The sequence below is a fragment of the Megalopta genalis genome, chromosome 11 (assembly GCF_051020955.1).
Source record: "Megalopta genalis isolate 19385.01 chromosome 11, iyMegGena1_principal, whole genome shotgun sequence".
NCBI classification, from domain to species: Eukaryota; Metazoa; Arthropoda; class Insecta; order Hymenoptera; family Halictidae; genus Megalopta; species Megalopta genalis.
The window spans coordinates 14,649,691-14,672,042 of NC_135023.1; the positions used below are offsets into that span (position 1 = coordinate 14,649,691).

General features: G+C 37.6%; 1 protein-coding gene across 3 annotated transcripts in view; it reads left to right on the forward strand.

The window, feature by feature from the left end:
* The window catches only part of Stg-1 (stargazin related protein STG-1), a 74,402-nt gene extending 57,506 nt beyond the window's left edge, over nucleotides 1-16,896 (forward strand). The window contains exons 3-10 of one of the 3 annotated variants that reach the window (XR_013034377.1): nucleotides 1,534-1,626; nucleotides 3,613-3,756; nucleotides 5,002-5,090; nucleotides 6,024-6,179; nucleotides 10,960-11,172; nucleotides 11,482-11,657; nucleotides 13,943-14,724; nucleotides 15,225-16,896. Coding sequence is in view for 2 of the 3 variants with exons in the window: in XM_076525101.1 (XP_076381216.1) it covers nucleotides 1,534-1,626; nucleotides 3,613-3,756; nucleotides 5,002-5,090; nucleotides 6,024-6,179; nucleotides 10,960-11,172; nucleotides 11,482-11,646 (860 nt within the window). In the remaining variant the exon portion in view is untranslated. Of the gene's footprint in view, nucleotides 1-1,533; nucleotides 1,627-3,612; nucleotides 3,757-5,001; nucleotides 5,091-6,023; nucleotides 6,180-10,959; nucleotides 11,173-11,481; nucleotides 11,658-13,942 lie in introns of those variants that run through there. The other 2 variants (XM_076525101.1, XM_033468064.2) reach the window with 2 other exon arrangements.
* The last annotated feature ends 5,456 nt before the right edge of the window (nucleotides 16,897-22,352 follow it).

Below are 22,352 nucleotides of genomic sequence, written 5' to 3' on the forward strand. Positions count from 1 at the left end.
ATATATATAATATAATAATCTAAATAAATAATAATAATAATCTAATAAATAATATATATATATATAAATTAATAATATATAATTAATGTAATAATATAAATTATATATATGTATATATATAATATAATTATATTCGTTTTACCGAATACAGAAAAGGTTAATTTTTATGCCAGCTGTAGAAGAATCTACTCGCTGAAAGCGCGTTCCTTGCGTCGTCTCGCGTAGCGTCTCCACGGAATCGACTTTCCTGCGATCGTTAAAACAACGATCGACGCGTTTGATGGTTTAGCGGCTTGGACGAGCAATCGTAAGATACCCGTGAGAATGGTATCGATCCTGTTAAATCAAATCGTATAAGACCGAACGGTTCGGGGGTGGGTACGCGAGTTTAATAACCGCCGTCGAAAGAGCCCGGAACTCCCAAGTCGCAGACTCATCTTCTCTTTGCTAGATCCGTTTCAATTAAAGTCGGGCCCGCGAGCGTGAAATGAAAAAGGTAGTACGGTTCGGCGACAGCGAGGAAAAGCTTGGACAATTTACTAGTTTGGTACATACGAATTAAAGTCCATTCCCCCCCTTCTGAATCCAAATTCATTTAACGTCTCCTCTGTAACCACTCTTCGGAACTGTTTCTGTTTCCATTCGATTGTACGGTGAGCATAAACAGAGTTGCCTCGCAGTTTATTACTCTAGAATTCTAGGATTCTGGCAAGTTCTTTCTTTGGAGTCAACACGAATTTTAATTCTGTAAAATCTTTGAGAATCTTTCACAGCAAATGCGTGAACGAATTCGTGCGTTGGGTGTCTAAAAAACGGATGATTTTCGGCAATTTTTTTACAGCATGAAACGTCGACGAAACTTTTCGTCATTTTTCATACGTATTCTGTGACAATTTTAAGGCACATAAATCTTTTCGTCGTTACATTTGATCTATGTTCCCTGAAATAATAAATCTTGATCTTCACGAACCTCCCAGTCGATGATGTGCAGTCTAGCATTTTTTTCCTTCGATGTAGAACCAAATATGAAACGCAGTTGTGAAACTAACGTTCTGATTCTACATTGATTTATAAAAGTAAGGATCGAACATTTACTCTCACTTTTTAACGAATTTTATTGTAACATTTGCAGTTAGTAACACATATATCGACACATAAATGTATCTCTACAATTTGGATGACCGTAAATTAAAAAATTAGTGAGCCGTCATTTTGACAAATCGTCCTGCGCGAAGAAAAAACAATGATAATACGCCGTTCTGAAAACAAACGTGTGATTTTTGCGATAAATGTTTATTTCAATTCTCTGTTCGCCGAGCATTTCGATTATTGTCAAAAATTCTCGAATTTTGCCGCATTGTTGGTCTGTCGGGTCAGTGATAAATCGAACCGAGATCGTGCTGCTGAAAAAAAAACAGGGACGAATCTGCTCGGCTATCGGTCGGCTTTCCGATCAGCGTGTGTTTCAGAAATGCGCATATCACGACGACGCCGATAGGTACCAGCGAATCACTTTCCTTTTGTTTTCCGCAGGTTCCCGCATGGAGTACGAGTGCTCGAGTATCGACTATTTTCCAAACGAGGAGTACAGTCCGGACCCGAGCGATTCAACCATGGCAATACCATGTGAGTACCATGAAAAACGCGCCGCGGAGACAGGTGGAATGAGAAACGTGTGCCTTTGAAGGGGGTTGATTAGGTGTCCTCTGCCTGGCGCTGAACTGGAGTGTGACACGCCCGTAAAATATTCGGCGGGAAAATGCTTTCAGCCGAGAGAATATACCTACCATGATAAACTGGATCCGACAATTTGTCTATCCGCGATTTCTACCTCCCCCTTTGTCGCCCACTCCTCTCGCCGACGACTCATCATTCTGCCTGCATGTTCGGTCGACCGAAAGGAGAATCCAAATGACACAGAGTTACAGAACATTTCTGTTTGAATATAAGAGAAAAGTACCTAGAGCGAGTGCGCCAATTACCGTGCTTGCAGCTGGTTTCTCTGCACGGCCAATAATATAATATTATACTTATATATTTAAAAGCGATGTTATTAAATTAAAGATACCGACCTTTTTGAATACAATTTTATGCACATAAATTGACTCACTGCGATTAGAAAAGTCTCTGTAACTGACCAATGTGTAACTTATCTTGTAATTTACCCTATTATGAAACGCCGCTGAATTGTCACCCCTACTCGAAACGGTGGCACAAATAATGCAATAAAAACTAGACAGAGCTCATGAAAGTGGATGCAAAAATTCTACCGACATTTTTGAACGTTGTGTTATATAAATTCACACAGACAATTACCGTTGTCCAACAATCAGTTGTGCAAAAGTATGCTTATTCGAGTACGAGTGTTTCGAAGCAAGATCATCACGGACAATAATCATACTTATATATTTAAAAGCGACGTTATTAAATTAAAGATACCGAACTTTTGCAATACAATTTTATGCACATAAATTGACTCACTGCGATTAGAAAAGTCTCCGTAACTGACCAATGTGTAACTTATCTTGTAATTTACCCTATTATGAAACACCGCTGAATTGTCACCCCTACTCGAAACGGTGGCACAAATAATGCAATAAAAACTAGACAGAGCTTATGAAAGTGGATGCAAAAATTTTACCGACATTTTTGAACGTTGTGTTATATAAATTCACACAGACACTTACTGTTGTCCAACAATCAGTTGTGCAAAAGTATGCTTATTCGAGTACGAGTGTTTCGAAGCGTGATCATCACGGCCAATAATCATACTTATATATTTAAAAGCGACGTTATTAAATTAAAGATACCGAACTTTTTCAATACAATTTTATGCACATAAATTGACTCACTGCGATTAGAAAAGTCTCTGTAACTGACCAATGTGTAACTTATCTTGTAATTTACCCTATTATGAAACACCGCTGAATTGTCACCCCTACTCGAAACGGTGGCACAAATAATGCAATAAAAACTAGACAGAGCTTATGAAAGTGGATGCAAAAATTTTACCGACATTTTTGAACGTTGTGTTATATAAATTCACACAGACAATTACCGTTGTCCAACAATCAGTTGTGCAAAAGTATGCTTATTCGAGTACGAGTGTTTCGAAGCAAGATCATACCGCGAACATATTGTGCACTTCAATATTTTCATTGTCCCGATTTATGGAACAGTTAACGTTCGCGATTCCCTATTGCGAAACGGGCGTTTCAAACGGGAACTTAGAACAGTTCAGCAATACGTGTGCGACGCAATGCTCGCAATCGGGCCGATTGTCGCGGGATGTATTTCAAAATAATGGTATCAATCGCATCCCTTCTGATGGATCGGAACGGATTGCGCGGGACGTCGTTTCGTAGATTCGCAATCACGGTGCGTTTCATCGAGCCTCTTTCCTCCTTTCCGCGTTAATCTTTTACCCCGCTACCGTGCCTATTAGATGCGGGAACTATTGTCACGTCGCGTTTCGTCGTCGTCCCTATATTTCCATAAATAACGACCCCGCAGCAAAGCCGGGAAACAAAAGCCGGTGGGGAAAAAAAGGAGGAATCCCGAGCGAAAGTTTTCCCATTCCCCGGGGCTCTCATACCTATATTTTTTACGCAGATGCAGTTACCAAGTCGGCGATGTTCTTCTTCGCTGCAACATCGCTGCTGGTGGTGGCCGAAGTTTGTTACTTCACTGCCCACGTTACTCACCCGAGACACAGACTCTGCGTCTTTGTCGCCGGCGTGGTCTTCATAGTTTCCGGTGAGTAATAAACCGCACCGGGCCGCGTTATATACGGTGTGCTTTGCGTACGCCTATATGGCAAAAGAAGCCTTGGTTCCCTCGGCTTCGGGAAAGATTCACGGTAGCCGGCCTCTCCGTGATTCCAGCAAACGATCGGGATGAAATTTGTGTTGCCGACGCAACCACCGTAAAAAGAAAGCCGAATGAATCGTTTGCGAAACTTCGAGCGAGCCGCCCGCCCGCGCTCGCGCTGGTTACTTTAAAGAAGCTATTAAGGACTTAACAAGTTTCATTTAGAGCCTCGGCTTGCTCCGGATAATTCAGTTTATCTTGCCGCGACGACGATGGAAACTCATTTGTTGTCGCAAACAGCTTAATGCGTAATTTCATTTCGAACTCATCGGAACTTCCACGATTTCATATTTCGCGGACAGTGTGCCGCCGCAATTCACCGGCGATATCGAGCCTCGTGGCTTTTATTTGATCCCTGAACTGTCTTTGGCGGTAATTAATTATTTACTTTCGCCGAGAGAGCAGCGTGAGAAGCGTTTTTTAAGTCTCTTTCGGTCGATATATTTATGACGCGGGTAGACTGTGGGCTTTATGCACTTTTCAGAATGATTGATATTCTTATCTAAAGTGGTTTTGATGGCGACATTTAATAACCAATTGAAAAAGAAATATTTTGATAACATTGTTATCGCATACAATATTTCCTTCTATGAAAAGAAATCCTATTTATAGTTTGGAAGGTTCTGTACGAAACTACGAGTTTGCATAAAGATTATAGAAATGTAACTTACAAAACAAAAGAAGTAAATCGAGATAATGGCAGGTTTACGCAATGAATAGAAACAGTGAAACAATTACCGAGGAATTACGTGTTCGGATTAAATTTTAAGTCCACAGTTTACGATTTGTCGACGGTGTGTAATGAAAATTTTATGCCGACGCAGCTCCGAAAGTTTTAATACCACAAACATCCGGTAATACTGTCCCGAGTGTAGATTCGTCCGATTTAATTTTTCAATTGTCGGGAATGGTGAAAAATTCGTATTTCACGAAGTCGTATAGCTTTCGCACCGGTCACATCCAATCGCGGCACTGCAGAACGGCTATGGAAAAACGGGAGGATTAAAGTTTAAACAATCGCATTACGGTTGGCCAATCGATTGTTATTATATTGGTCAGTCGCCGTGAAATTGTCGCTGGAACTGTGGCAGAGAGATAAGGCTCGGGTTATTAAATCGGTTTCCCTTTCAGGTTTGTTAATGCTGGTGGGAATGGTGATGTACATATCTGTGTTCAAAGCTGAAGTTGGTAGTAAACTTAGACCAAGGTCGTCGTTTCAGGTCAGTCAAATGTGCCTATCAAGACGTTTCCCTACTTTTGTTAATTTGCCGAGTCCCACGAAAAGCTTCGCGATATCACAAATTTGCTTAATTTGTCGATTTTATCCAGGCGTTAATAATTCCATTCGAATCGCAGCCATGATACAGGATCAAATATACTGATGCATTTCGCAAATTTAATATTGGCACAGTTAAATTTTATATAAATAACGAGAAGTATAATTATCAAAGAATTGAGTGCATTAATAAATTAGTAGACTGCGAGCTTCGTGCAGTTCTGATGAAAATTAATAGACGAAGTACAAAACGGCAAAATCGTTGGATCAATTTAAGATTGCCATTTCGTCATTTTGAACGTTTCAATATTGTTAAAAGAGAAAATAAATTTGTAGCTTATCACTGGTTATTTCAAAAGTAGAATGTGCTAGTTTAAAGAAACTATAAAAACTCGATGAACATTAAAATGTAATATACATTCAAAAATAGTATGAAATTACATATAATCATACTGTGAATTTGATGCATTTGTGTGAAAAATCGAAATTTAAAGCAATGAAAGGATTAGATAAATTGAAGAATAGCAACGTGTCATTTCCAGTCTATTAATATGCGATCTGCAGTTTCATGTAACCGATGCAGAACATTTTTATTTCGAACAGAAGTCCACACTCTATTTTTCTGTTTTGGAAAAATCTGCGACGATTGATCGTGCGAAAAATTTTTCGCGGGACTTGACAGATTGCTTTCGGCCAAACGATAAATTTAAATATTGATTTCTCGTAACGTTGCGCAATTCCGGTGTAGTCGGAGGACGCGATCAAAATGTGAAAACGGAATTTCTGAATTTAATATTTTCTTCGGTGGCGCGGATTACATCTTATCTGTATCGTGCTTGTACGAATGAATATCTTCGTAGCAATCTTGCGATTTCAGGGACCACCCTTTACCTACAGGTACGGATTCTCATTTTTGCTGTACGTGAGTGGCTTCATCACGACCGAGGTCGCTGGCACTTACGCCATATTCTTGTATATTTCTTGGCACCAGAGAGAACTGGTACGACGGGATTCCAGGAGGAAAAATTACGGGGTTGGTAGTATTAGCTTCTTTTCCACGGCTTCCGCGGATCGCCGGCCCCTCCTCGCAGGTCGGAACTTGGACAGAATTAACATCCGCTTAAGAATGACCATTATGCGAATTGGAAATCGTTAGCCTTTATTTGGCGGAGTATCAAAGCGGCGAAACTGCAATAATCTCCGGCGGCGGAACCGAATTCTTGCCGACCGGAATTTCATTCAACGGTGACAAACTGGCCGAGCGAACTTTTACCAGACATTGTTCTGAACTTCTGAATGTTTCACTGAAAATGTTATTTTACGTTCAAAGCTGCGAGGACGTTTACGTATTTTTTTTTAAATAATGATCCTCACGTTCGTAGCGTTAGAAAATTCTTAAATTGTTTACAGGATACAACACAAAAATGTATGTAGTTATTTCAAAGAGAAACTTTGATGACCTTGAAAACTACGAGAGAAAAAACAACACCCTTCAGGATACTGACTACTTGAATAACATTTAAATTAAACATAAAAAGTTTTTTTACCGTTCTAATAATGATCCTTCCACTTGTTGCGTTACAGAAATCTTAAATTCGTGAATTAATTCTTGAAATTGCTGACAGAAAGTATTGTTTCCTTGCTGTCTCCCTGAAAAGCTGATAAACTTTTTCAATTATTTGAAGTTATTTAGACATTGCGATAATGATGACAATAGTAAAAACTCTTTCTTATTCAACGTTTAAATTAAACAAATGTAAAACAAAAGGTAGTAAAGAATCATATATAAAAGGTGAATCATTTAACTCTTTCACTTTTACCACATTTTTTAATACCACCTATAATTTACCAGAAAAATCAAGATAAACAGTCAAATTAGTCTTCTCGCATATTGATCAACGATACAATAATTTATAATCGGAGAATTATTAATATCCATTTAAACGGCGTTATTAATTTGCACATAATCTACGTCGATTATTTCTTTAAACAACGAGGGCATTTATTTTATGTTTATGCTGGAATTATACTTTATTGCAATTATATCACTGTTTCATCCTTTTCTAAGAACCATAATTTTTATTTTACTGCCAAAATCGTCCTAAAGAGTTATTGCAAATAATATAGAATATTTGTTGGAGTCGTTCGAATATTTGCGAGTGAAATATATAATGATACATAATATATAATAATACATAATACAATAATACATAATACAATAATACATAATATATAATAATACATAATACAATAATACATAATATATAATAATACATAATACAATAATACATAATATATAATAATACATAATACAATAATACATAATAGAATAATACATAATATATAATAATACATCGTCGATTAAGCTTCTCAATCAAAGTGTACAAATTGAAGCAATTAGGTCAGCCGTAGATGTATCTCGCGTCGGCCTCGGCGGACAAACGTTCGCGAAATATTAATACGCGAGTGATCCGAGTGGAGCACGAGGGTTAAGTGGGGACGAATATTTCTTCTAGTTACGGGGGCAAACGTGCTGAAATATACACCGATAATTTGAAACTTTTCCGCTCGCGAACTTTTCATTTGTATTCGGAGAACTTTCGCCTAAGAGATTTATCTTTTCTTTTTAATAATTCGCCGGGGCTCGTCAGAGCGACGCCTTCGCGGATCCCCGGGATTCCGGAAAGTTTCGAGGGAGATAAGTTGCCCCGCGAAAAATTTCTGGCGCAATCTGGGGTTTCCCAGGGCTAAAATAAAACCCCTATGTAAATAAACTTCTGGCTTAGTCGAGTATCCAGGTGGTTAAGTCTCCCGCGTACGAAGTGCAAATTTGAACGTGAAGTTTACCTTTACATTTCGAAAGTTTACGGACCTCCGAGCATCTTGCCGCAACTTCTGTCATTCCCGAGTGTTACACGCAATATACCGCGGCAATTACGCTCCTTAAAATTCATTTACCATCGAGATATGCTTCAACGGACTTCCGAGCAATTAAATATAAACACAAACCATAAGCGCATGTCGCAAAAAGTCGGAATATCAGGTTACGTTCGATAAATTACGTGGGATAACGATAGAGCGATACATATATTCTTTATGCAAGCGTTCTAGTAATGATAGGATGCAAGTTTCTATGCATTTTTGGTGTTTACAGATTTGTATAGTATAAAAAAATTAGTATAACGACGAAAGTTAATAAGACTTTCAGTTTATTAGGCAGAAACTGCTCTTATGTGTAAAATCTTTTGTTTCTCTTATTCTGGAAATATAAATTTGCATACAGATGCAATGATAATGATGAATGTACTACATTTTTATACGAGTTCGTTACAAAAAATCTACAATATAATATTGCATGAAAAGTATTCCTAGCAGTGAAATTAATGCTACCGCCCATAAAACAACCTACGAACATGGTAATTTACATAGTGATCTACTAACGATCCACTTTTTATATATAAATTCATTCTAAAGATAGAAAATACCTAAATGAAAGAAAATATAAAATTCGTCTTTCACTTTAAAACATCTGCAATATAATACTGCATAAAAAATATTCCTTTCACGAAATGAATGCTAATGTATATATATATATATATATATATATATATATATATATATATATATATATATAAAAATAGAAATATATAATAAAAATATATAATGAAAATATATAATAAAATATATAATAAAATATATATTAAAAAATATATAAAAATATATATAAAATATATAATAAAAATAGAAATTTAGATAAAGATCCACTAATAATAACGAATACAATAAATCATTATATAAATTCAGTGTATGAACAGAAATTACCTATCTAAATTAAAGTAAATACAACAAGTCTTGTATTTTAAAAGATCGTCAATAAAATGTTACACGAAAAATGTTCTTAAAACTACTTGAAAAAAATAGAAATTTGTCTAAAAATACAGAAACGCAATGCATCACTGTAAAATCGTAAAATATTGTACAAAAATGAAAGAAACTACAAATATTCGTCTGCATTTTCAGAAGATCGTTGAATAATCATTAATTTAATATATACTTAAAAAAATGTTTCGAAATGAACTGGATCGCTTGCCCGGAAGCAATGCGATTCATGGACCGAGAAGGTCCGCGTGGAATTTTGAAAATAATTATTCAATAGCTCTTGGAGGAAAGGAACAAGAAACGGGAAGATTATTCTGTCCAAGTTCCCCGGTCTGTTTAATTAACTTTTTACCGGGAAGCCCTCGTCTGCATACATGTTTTCGAGCTAGCGTCGCAGCACGCGTTGGCCAACGTTAAGTAAATTCCCGTAGTCTGGCGAATTACCATCAAGCAACTAGACTTAAATTGCATTTAACTGGTAAACAGACACCGGATGAAAACGAAACGCGAAGTAGAAACGAGTGTTAGCTCTCGGTCTCCAAGCACTCGGGATCTCATTCGCGCAATGCCATCGCACTCCGAAACAAGTGACACTCTTGACTTCTCGTCCCCAGGTGGTTTTCACCGCGCATCCCAAGGATTTAAAGCATCGGTTCGCTTTGAGATGGACTTTGACACTTTGATACTTTGATACTCTCAAACCCGTGATGCTCGAACTCGAGGGACTATACGTATATACTCGATTTTGTCGCGCTGCTCCGGGATCGAGAAGAATCGGAAACGAACTCTGAATTCGCAACAGAATTTTTCTGTCCGAAAGGCAGAACAGCTTGATCTTTGAGAAATGTTGCTGGTGCATTCAAGCATACCTAGAAAATTCAGTCGTTGGTTCCACGCTAAACAGAATGGATCAGAGAATTTTCTTTCGTTTAATTTTGACGAATTTTTAACAAGGTAGAGCGATTCTTTTATTTGTATATATCTCTGTCTGATAAACTGTTTATCAATTTAATTTTTTTCTTATTTGAGAATGGCTGCAAATAATTTGAAACACTTCAGAAAAATGTTTTCCTCTCATGTGCAACTCTGTGATAATTGGATTTTTAATAAGATAAAGATTCTTTTATTTCTCTACATCTCTGACTGATATATTTTTGTGCAGCTTAATGTTTTCATATTTGAGAAACGCTGCGAACAAAATTGAATGCAATAAAAGAATTCTTTTCTCTCGCATTCAATTATGTGAAAATTGATTTTCATTGATTTTGTAGTAGCTATCAATTCTTTTATTTTCATCCAACTCTTTGTGATGAATTTTCGATCAAATTAATGATCTTTTCTTTGAGAAAGGGTGGAAATAAAGTATTATGCGTTAGAAGAATTTCGTTCTCTCACGTGCAGCTTCGTAAAAACTTAATGTAGAAATTGAATTTGACAGTGTATCAGCTTTTTAATTGCGTACATTTGTGTCTGAAGAATACATGATTGATCTAGAGTCTTCGCATCTCGAAAATGAACAGGTGATCTGTAATCGAAGAGTTAATTATTCGAATGACAAGAAATTTCTCGCACACTTCTTATTCGGAAGGATTAAAATAAATCATTAGAGAAACTCGCACGTAAGCATCTTATCGTCAATGAACTTTGAGTAAATTAATATTGAATAAGCAAATTTTATAGTGTGTGATGCTGCTGATTATGCAGATGAGGGCTCGTCCATTTTCTTTCGCCTGAATTTACTATTATCAAGAACAATAACTTTGATATTGTCTAGATATCAGCATTTTTATAACACAGTATGTTTTTAATTAATTGGATAAACGGATTAGTGAATTGCATTTAATTGTAGTTTAGAATTTCAATGTGAATTGTGAAATGAATAATTTTGTTTTAATATTGAACTGTTCTTTCATCTAGTAATATCTGTTTTCCAGGGAGTGTATCATTTAGACAATCACCACGTGCATCATGCAAATCACTCGACCATTGGTCACAGTGGGTTTCTCTGCGAGAGGCATCAGAAAAGATATTTCTTCGGCAGGGATTCGGTGGATCACGTCGACTTCGACGAATTCTTTCCACCACCCCCGAATTTGGACTATCATGATTATTCGAGACAGTTTCCTAGGGACCTCACCACTCAAACGGTAAGTCAGCTATGAGAAAAATATTTGAATATACTATCATTAATTTTAGTTAATTCAATAAATGGAAAATGAAAAAAATTTCAACAGAATAAAATTTAATAACATTTCATTTATTAAGATCGAATAAGACTTTTCGATTCCCAACCGAAGAAAACAATCAGCAAATTGTTTGTATTATTCTAGCATTATTTTGGTTAGAATTTTCCTTGAATCAGCTAAAGAACTTGTTGAAAATTGACACTCACAAATTATCCAGATTTCGGTAAATTCACGATCACTTTCATTTATGGTTTTTAACTGAAATTTTAGGTCAGTACAACGGCCGACGTACTGCAGGAAGAAGAAGAAGACTATAGCCCAAGTGTTCAGCATGAATTCGTGACTTTCGATCTCGATGGACCTCTGCCCCCACCACCCCCAGTTAGGGGTAGCGAATGGGCTTTCGACACGCTCAGGAAAACGACTCCTGTCTGATATACCGTCAGGTATGGAACATTTAACACGTTGATTGCCGGACCATCGTCCGAAACTATTTCAGAAAATCTAAGCAATTTTCTTAGTAAAATGGAAACTTAAAAGACTGAAATGTTTTCTGAGAATTATTTCCTCCATCATTTATCACTCTACAACTCTTACTACAATTTATTCGTCCCGACATACCATCCTGTAAACAAATTTCTAAATCTGTATAAGAAAAGGCTATTTGGCAATCAACGTGATAAAATTTAAAGGGAGAGAAATTAAAAAATTTACAAGCCACTTATCCTTAAATAGAAACATTTTATTAAAAGCTCTAATTTTTTTGTTTTATCAATGATTTACGCAGTAAATTATTGTTTTCTTTCGTTAGAATATTTTGAATTATTTCAGCATAACGGACGTTTACCCTCATTCGGTTTCTGTTTAATTATCTTATTAAAATAATCACGGAACACGGCGATACGTGTCTCCCTATAACGTTTCGTAAGATTCGAGACCGTGCAAACATTAGATTAATCTATTAATTAAATTTTTCCAATGGCAAAAAACTTGAAAAATCGTTTAACAGTCCGAGGAACATGGTCTAGCTTCGGGCTGATCCATAATTAATATAAACACGTGATCTAACTGTGTACTCGACGTGATTAAAGTTAAACTTATGAACGAGACGCTCAGTAGAAACCCCGTGAAGTTCAATATTCACTGCTCGTACGTGGTTCGTTCTGCAAGCACGAAAGTGTGCTCGCGTAATTGTTTCGTGTAATTCGCGTTGTTGTTTAAGGGCTTCGATAGCATGGTCGTTATGCCAACAAATACACATCAGGCTGCTTCTAATAGAAACAGACAACTTCAAACTGCTTGACTTCGTCGGGGCTTGCGTGGTCTTCGAGAAACTAATTAGGGTAGTGAAATAATGAAACTAATTTAGGATCCTCCTGCGGGGAAATGAGCCCCCAGTTAGTTAGTCGAAGACAATTAATGGAAGGAACAATAGCCCGTTTCCTAGATAAATTAAAGAAGCAGAGGCCAGTGACAATATTCAGCATAGCTAGGTATTATAATTCATAAATCGAGTCTGTTCGCGGATAAACTTCATCATCATGTCGCTGTGCAATATTTCTTTCATACACTGTTAATAACTATTGTTCAGAAACTTGAAAAGTTACAGATAATAGATTCTTTATGACTAAGTTTATAAATAAACTACGATAATAACTAGACTGCAGATTTTATGCATTTGTGTGGCAATATTGGCAATAACAAAATTATAACTTAAAATGGTGTAAAAATTAAATGCATTTTAAAACGTCAATGAATTATTTTTAATCTATTAAAACGATATTAAAAGAAGAATATAAAATTGCTACTGGGTTCCTATTTCCTGCTATTGATGCAGACAATATTTATTTTGTATAAACATCCGCAGTTTGGTAGAGCGTAACGGAACAATTTCATAACTATGTCATTTAATAATGTTTATATATTATTAATATACTGAAACTTTTAACTTCGAGTGCAACTAGACGTTGCAGTTAAATAGAAGTTTTACAAGTCATTAAGAGAAACTAATGTAGTACAATATCTTTTTAACATGAAGTAACAAAAATGTTGATTATTAGTCGTTAAGAGGACCCAGCGTAGTACAAAATGGATGAACTTCATAATCACGTTGTAGTAAAATATCTTCTTAATACATCATTAATATATTAACGAATTTCGCTTGAATTTTATTCATTTGTAAATGGCTTAAAGATATTTGGTTTCTGGCATAATGAAATGCAGATGGAAGATTTTATTATCCGCGAACCCTTAATAGAATTTATTCGTTCTGAATAAATTTATAAGCGCACAGAGACATAATCGAATAAAACTTAAAAACTCGTTGTCACAAAACGAACGAACTTTATACTCAGATTGTCGTATAACATTTTTTTAATACACGATTTTTACTTGAAACCCACAAGTCACAGTTAACAGATCCTTTCCAAATTTACAAGCGCGCGGTATTAAAATCGTATAGAAATCGATAACTCGTCGAGACGATCGGACGTAGCGCAAAAGAAACGAACTTCGTAATCACGTCGTCGAAATGAATCTCTAAAATGAATTTTCTGAGAATGAAGACGTTTCGACAGGCATTTTCGACGCGTACCCGTTTTATTTCGTTACTAATAAAACCCCTTTCAGCGCGCGGCGATCGATCGCGGCGCGGATCGGCGCGATGGAGCGTCGTTATTGAAGGTTGTCGGCCGATGGACTAAAAATGAATACTTCTCGATTTCTTGCACAGATACGCGCGGCTGGTGCAAAGCGTCGAAAGCGACGAAGAGGACGAGGCGGAGACCGAGGAGGACCACGATATAGCCGGCGATTAAACAGATCGACTCGCTTTTTAATGAGACCTTGCCCACGCGATCGCAAATATTTCATCGCGGGCCCGCACAAACGCAAAGGCGGAGATGCTTTTGAAGCGGAGCCAGCGGGGATCGATCGTCGGATTATCGAATCTCAATTTTAATAACCATCCTATCGCTGTCCCCGAGAAAACTGTTCCGCGGCAGACAGCTCCGTTCCTCGAGAAATCGGCGCCGCAAGTGACAGAGACACTGCAATTACCACGTGAGAACAGTATAGTGCGAAGTGCAGCGATATCGTTCGACGGGTGTAGCAACCTTCCATCGATTTCACGACGAATATTCTCTACCGACGAGACGTTTCTCGAGTGACGAACATGGGGGAATGCGTCTCGCCACTGCCAGCCTCGATCGTAGATCGATTTATCGAAGTGATCCGTCCTTTCGATGGACGAGGATCAATGCGTATCTCGCGGACGAAAAATGAAAAGAGTGTTCGTAGAAGGTACTCGATTGAATTATTCAATCATTGTGAAATTAAAGGGATTTTGAGGAGTTCTAACTTTGCACTCGAAGAGCCGTGTTTATTTGAAAGGCCGATCGTTACATCTGTGATCTGGAACATTTGTATTATTAAACTGTGAATTTATATGCGGAATAAAATTTGCCTTCATCGTGAAACAAACCAGAGTCGGGCATCTCGTTCGGATTGTTTCGGGTAAATATTTCTCTACGATAATTATCCGATTGAATTTCTTTTAGTCGAATATTTTGTTGGAATAATTCATTATTCGTCGAAAATTATTCGATCTATTTATTCGAATGATTCTCTATTTGAATAACTCTTTATACGAATAATTCGAAAAGGAATAAGGAAGAAGTAAATCGATGAGCTATGATAAAACGCTTTATATTCTATTATTTTTATTCAAATCAATTATTTTCCCTATGAATTCTCCTCTACGAATAAATTCTTATTCGCTTGAAAATTGACTCGACAGTGTCGAGTAAAATTTTATTCGTTGTAGTCTTTATCTTTTATCCGTCGTCCGAATAAAATTTTGCCGAACTCTGTAACAAACGGGCATAGATTAAACATTTCTAGTTTCTGCTCGATTTCATTATAACTGCATAAAAATCCGCAGTCTACTTTTTTCGCGTTTTACGCGTGCAATCCTTAAATAGAAACAAATTTGGTAACGTGAAAACTGTTTTCAGGTGTAACACAGATTTTCTACGGCTATCTGAGTGATCATTCCAGTGCAAAGATATGCATTAAATGTCGACGCAACAATAACTTCCACAGTCGTTTGTAAACGTTCGTTGCTAGTGCACCGAAAGACTGCCACAGACTGCAAACAAATCGAGACTGCGAATCGATGAATCTGTAATCGCGTAAAACACTGTTGTATTTAGTGTAGATATAATTGTGTGTTTAACATTTTAATCTTAATTCTACGGGGATCGAGAAGATCGCAGCCAATGCGGCATCGTTTTTCATGTATAACAAGATCTCCACGAAATGAAACACCGAGGACTTTCAGTCGCGAGTATGGTGTCTATAGGATTCAGATTAAAATGAGCATGAACTTTTCTCGAAGACTGCACCGTTGTTGAGCGTCGAGTTGTCCCGTTCGTAACCGGCACTGTATTAATCGTTACTCTCAGGATAAGCTGGCGCGTCAAACGGATCATTCGATTAAGCGAGGGAAGCGTCCAATTAAGAAAGAAGAAGGAATTGCCAATGATTTCGAAGTCTAGGGTTTAACGATCTATTGTATAACTGTATCATGAATGTGTTCATAGTCGAAAACTGGTTAAACGAAGTTTTATCGTATTCTGTGTACAGAGAGCATGAGAAAGCTACCGATGTTACGAATGAGAATTTTTAACAGGAGATAATTAGTCGATAAGGTTTTTTACCGTAGTCAATTTTCCACTGAGGGTTCGCCGGTCAAACGTTTCTCGGCTGGCTCGCCGGCCAAAGACAAATGAAAGTTGCGATGTTCGTCGATTAATCGTCAGTCAATCTAACAGTAAGCTCGGACGTTTCATGGAAACTCCGATTAAACGCTGTGTACATAGAGGAGGCTGGATATCTTCGTTACTAAATTTCGAACTGAGAATGGATCGTGTTGATCATACTTTTACTCTCCTGTTGAATATTGTTACGAATTTTTTACTCTGACAGCCATGCGTCATGTGCGAGAGGAAGCATCTTTTGTGACAATATATATATGTATAATGGTAACCGCGTCGAGTGCCATTTTTGGGGCTCCATTTTTAAGCATGAATTCCGAAAACTCTTGGATTCCATTTGAACAATTTAATGACGAGGAGATGTTGTTCGAAGCGTTTCTCTCACATTGTTTTTCACCGGTTTGGTACTTATACCGTATGGGAGGAGATTAATTTTCCATAGAACTATCGATCGTTTTTATGACTGATAATATTGAGACCACGGAACCGATGGTATTCAATTGGATTCTGCGGAGATCACCTGTAAATAATTGCGATTACTGCGATGGAATTTACCGTGGACTATATGCGACGAGAAAGTTTGTTTTGTATTATACGTATATATATATATATATATTTGTAACGCTCAAAATTATAATGATAATGTTACGATGCCAGGTGTTCGTGGTAGTCTTCGAACGTGAGTTAACTTTTGCTCGACGGGGTTCGATGGAAACGGATTCATGTAATGAATATAAGAATATTCGGCCTCGGACTAGAGAGAAATCAAACGTTTGTCGTAACGTTGGCATTGTTTATAAAAATAATCCATGTTCATTAGCGTACGATTGAAGTTTATTGTTTATGTATTCGATGGTGATAAGCTTGTCCCGACTTTACAATTTGTACAATAAAGTTTCTCCGAAATGAACGATGCTGATTTCAATGACTCCTTTCCTCTTTATTTCCGTGCAATTGAAGAAATCTAAAAGAACGAATATAGTAGAAGGTTTCCAGTTTTATCGCAGAATGGTCGTATTCTTTTTGTCTAACCTAATCATGACCACTCGTCGTCTCTAACTACTTTATCAGTCGTAGATCATTAGAATTATATGGTCTGAAGATCAATTATACATGTATTTTGAATCACAAGATAACTCGAACCATTAGACATGTGGATTCACGTTTGGATATTCTGATTATTATCCTTATACATACTACTTGTTTGATCATAGACACTTTGCTATCCTACTACCATGATTATTAATCGTTCCTATCCGATTTGATGAATTGGAAGTTACTCTAGTTTTGTTCTTCTTCTATCGATCACAGACGATTCCTATTGTCAAACAATTTTTATAACAGTTGTCTGACTACAGACTATTCTACTTTTCCAACCAGAGACGCTTTATACATTGCCTGTCTGACAATTCCTATTCTACTAGACTGATCACAAACAATTTCTATTCTAAAACTGTTCTGCTTGTCTGACCACGAACAATTCTACTGTACTTGCCTGACCATAGACAATTCCCCATGTCTGAGCACAGACAATTCTCCTTGTCAGACCACAGTTAATTCTTCTTGTCAGACCACAAAGAATTTCTATTCGGTGTGCCTGACTACAAACAATTTGTACTCTACTTGTCTGACAATTCGTTCTTATACTACTTTACCGAGCTTAGGTAAGTCTGACCTCAGCCAGTAAAATATGGATGATAACGTAGTTTATATAACCATAGACAAGGTATAGATAATATCTTATTTATAGATACAAATATATTTCAAATTTTGAACTCTCAATTCAACCATACATATATGGTTATATTTTTTTGTTTACAATAGAAACAATTCGCAAATATTGATATTGCAGCGGCCAGTCGGCGCGCATAAGAAAAGATTTGTTTCTCGTGCAAACGACTAGCATATTTATGACTCTCCTTCGAAAAGGCTATCTTTGAGTAAGCTGTTTCCTGTCCGGATGGCAATAAGCCAGTAGAGTTTCTTTTTTACCTGATTCTCGATAGTCAACGAGACCGTCATAAATAAGCGGGAATTCCGAAGGGCACGCAAAACGGACCCGAACGCCGGAAATCCGAGCGCAACAGCCCTGAGGAAAACCCAGGCCGTTACATCATAAAAAAACGCACCCACTCCGATCACCACGCGGTCCCAAAACAGGACGCGCTCAGGGCGTAAGGGACAACGCGGTGAGAAGGAGATGGACAACGCTGATTGGGAAAACCCATTCGCGGGTCAACCAATCAGGGGGTGTCCAGAGCCCTTGCCGGGGGCAAACAGGATAATATAAAAAGAGCAGCAGTGAGACGCTCGCTCTCATACCTCTTATACCTCTCATACCTCTGATACTCCTCATATCTCTCTTGCTACGACGTCACGCTACCCGAAAGTGATTCTACGCAACTTATCAAATAAAGTTAGTAATTACACCGCACGCACCAGTTATTTACAAGAACACAACTCATAACTAAAATATTATAACTGATATTTACAGCACAGATGAGGTATAGGAGTAGACTTCTGTTACTTAAAAATGAGGCTTCAGAAATCCCATTGCCATTCTTGTGTCGCGCACATCGTTACCGATATTTAAGACGTTTGAGCTTGTTAGTGATGAGAGCATTCTGTATAACTTATTCGTATTACGCGACAATGTATGATATGGAATATGGAAATTCTTACGGCGTGTATATTAAAACGACTCTTTCAAATCTGGAGCTGGAACCTTCACAAACTTCGTAATGTGTTTGCAAGAAAGGCGACTTACCGAAATAATGTCTCGAAATTAGATTGTAAAGCATATGAGAGAGTATTAGTAGATATTATTAGTAAAAGAAATAAAACTAAAACTAATAAATTAAGAAATGATAAGACGAAATAGCCACATGAACGCTTAATAGTTTCATTGGCAAAACGAATATCTCGTAAATATTAAGTACCAACAAGCGTACAATTTATCAAGAAAACTCGAAACAATTCCACGAAATATTTATACTTCAAACATTATTCCACATTTCTGATTCTATATCAGTTATTTCCATTAAGAAATTAAATGGCAAAGTAGCGAGAGCACACAAACGGAAGTGTTATAAATATTAAGAAGCCAAAAATAATAAATTAATTAATTTTGTTGGTACTTTTCATGAACAATTCAAGCGATAAAATAATTTTTCGGGCAACGGATAGCATTATTGCAAAATCAATTATCGCAAATGTTAAATAAATGGAAATAATCGCAGTTATCGATATTATCGATCGCCGTCGATCGCGCGATCGTCGATCGTCAATGTCATTGGGGGGGGGGGGTGTACCCTTCGTGCTCGCTCGGCTCAAAGTCAAAGCTCAATTAGTCGGGACTTGACTAATGGTGGAATCAGACGTGTTTCAAGACAGCTCTTCCAATAATGTAATTATAATAAATAAAATTGTTAAGAATTCAGATATAATATAATTTTCAAGGAAACTAGTGCGCGTAGTTATAATCAATTAAATTGTTAAGAATTAAGGTATAATACAATTTTAAAGGAAAATTATTGCGCGAAATTATAATAAATTAAATTGTTAAGAATTAAGATATAATATTTAATATGATTATAATACTATATATTAATATAATATAATTATAATAGATATTTAAATGAATCAATTTTTATTAATTAACAAGCGAGAAATAGTAAATTAATTAACAAAAGCAATTCGATATAATAACTTGAACAATTCGATAGATTTATGCGAGTCTCTTGTTAATTAAACCTCGTTGGTATTTTTCATGAACAATTTAAATGATGAAATAATTTATCGGGCACCGGATAGCATTATTGCAAAATAAATTATCGCGAACATTAAATAATTGGAAATAATCGCAATTATCAATATTATCGATCGCCGTCGATCGCGCGATCGTCGATCGTCAATGTCACTGGGGGGGGGGGGGGGGGTGTACCCTTCGTGCTCGCTCGGCTCCAAGTCAAAGCTCAATTAGTCAGGACTTGACTAATGGTGGGATCAGACGTGTTTCAAGACAGCTCTTCCAATAATGTCGATCGTCAAAGTCATTGGGGGGGGGGGGGTGTACCCTTCGTGCTCGCTCGGCTGAATGTCAAAGCTCAATCTGTCGGGACTTGACTAATGGTGGAATCAGACGTGTTTCAAGACAGCTCTTCCAATAATGTCGATCGTCAAAGTCATTGGGGTGGGGGGGGGGGGGAGTGTACCCTTCGTGCTCGCTCGGCTGAATGTCAAAGCTCAATCAGTCGGGACTTGACTAATGGTGGAATCAGACGTGTTTCAAGACAGCTCTTCCAATAATGTCGATCGTCAAAGTCATTGGGATTGGGGGGGGGGGGTGTACCCTTCGTGCTCGCTCGGCTGAATGTCAAAGCTCAATCAGTCGGGACTTGACTAATGGTGGAATCAGACGTGTTTCAAGACAGCTCTTCCAATAATGTCGATCGTCAAAGTCATTGGGGGGGGGGGAGGGGGGTGTACCCTTCGTGCTCGCTCGGCTCAATGTCAAAGCACAATTAGTCGGGACTTGACTAATGGTGGAATCAGACGTGTTTCAAGAAAGCTCTTAGAAGATGAGATTCAAGGCGAAATTCCAAATGTTTCGATGCAAATCTTAAATGTGTGTTATGGAACTTGGGCACTTCTTGGTGTTGCTTCCACTCTCCTACTGCTGTCTTCTTTTGCTGCTGCTATTGCTACTCCGCTGCTACTTCCGTTTACTTCTTCCTACTACAAATTCCAGAACCAACATCGCATCGAAATGTAAGTCACATGCTCTTGTTTTACCAGTAGTTTTCTCAATTTTTCGAGTACAGTGACCACATACTTGTTACGAATTCTATTGTATATCTAGTTAGGATGTTTTCTTGTCAATAATTCGAGTTTTCCGTTTGCATTCAATTGCCGTTGCCCTTGCTAATACTGCCTGTCATTGTTACTTTCATTACCTTTTTGCCATTGCTATTGCCGTTACTTCTCGAGCAATTAAATTCACGCGTAGTCATCGAAACAGATTAATTTTGAAGAATAATTCGAAACTAATAACCCCATTTTTGCTAGGATTTTCAGGTTCTTTATTTTCAGATTCTTTTTTTTTCAGGTTAATACTATTGTAAGACAAAAATTATTGTGTATATTATCATGTTTATTATTATGTATATGTATTGTTAATTGGTCACTGTACTCGCTGCTATAGTAACAGTAGTTCTTGTAATAGTAGTAGTAGTAGTATTTGGGCAGGCTTTGCCGCCCCAACGATCAGCACAGATGGGCACATCCGCGACTTGCAATAGCGTTGCGAAATAATCTCGCGTTGTTTCGCTTTATTTTCAACAGAGATCAAAATTAGCGTCGCGAATAACCAACGCGATTATCATTAGCAGTGAAATTAATTATTCAAAGTATAGCGTCGCGAATGAAATAATCGCGATTTCATTTGATTTGACATGTAAAAAGCGTCAAAGTGAGAAAATTTCGAAGATCATTTAAGTCCACTCGCTTTTGCATCTCTGTTCATTGAATTAGCGTCGCGACGGCATAATCGCGTTGCAATAGTTTACCTTCGACTTTTCAGGCGCCCATGCTGCAGCTGCAACGAAGGGCCTCGCCGCCCCAACAACAGCTCGGATGGGCACATCCGCGATTTGCCATAACGTTGCGAATTGATCACGCGTTGCTATAATTAATTCTGAACAGAAATCATAGCGTTGCGAATAAAATAGACGCGATTTTTCTTGAAATTATCAAGCACAATAGCTTTGAATATAGCGTTACGAACTTAATCGCGTTTCATCTTTGCAATTCTATCGGATTTTTCGAAGTTCACAAACTCGTTCTTTCCAGAAAGTAAAGTTAAATCTGTCGGATTTCTGTTCGATGCATTAGCGTAGCGTCGAAATAATCGCGTTGCCAGTAGTTTCGTTCGTCTTTCCAGGCGCCCATTCCGAAGTTGCAACAATGGACCGAGGTCCCAACGATCAGCTGGGTTGGGCACATCGCGATTTTTCCATCCTAGCGTTGCGAAATGAATGATCGCGTTTTGTCTTCGAATTAGTTTCGAAGTTAGCGTTGCGAGAATAATCGCGTTGCAATAGCTTCGTTCGTCTTTCAGAGCCCATGCCGCAGCTGCAACGATTCGCAGTGCCAGGCATTCGCGATTTTTCTTAGAGTTGCGAGACGATATTAACAACGCGTTGTGTTAGCGTCGCGAAAAATTGCCAACGTGTTGTGTTGGAGTTGCGAAAATTGCCAACGCGTTGTGTTGGACTTGCGAAAATTGCCATCGCGTTGTGTTGGAGTTGCGAAAATTGCCAACGCGTTGTGTTAGAGTCGCGAAATAAATGCCGCACTGCGAGTAGC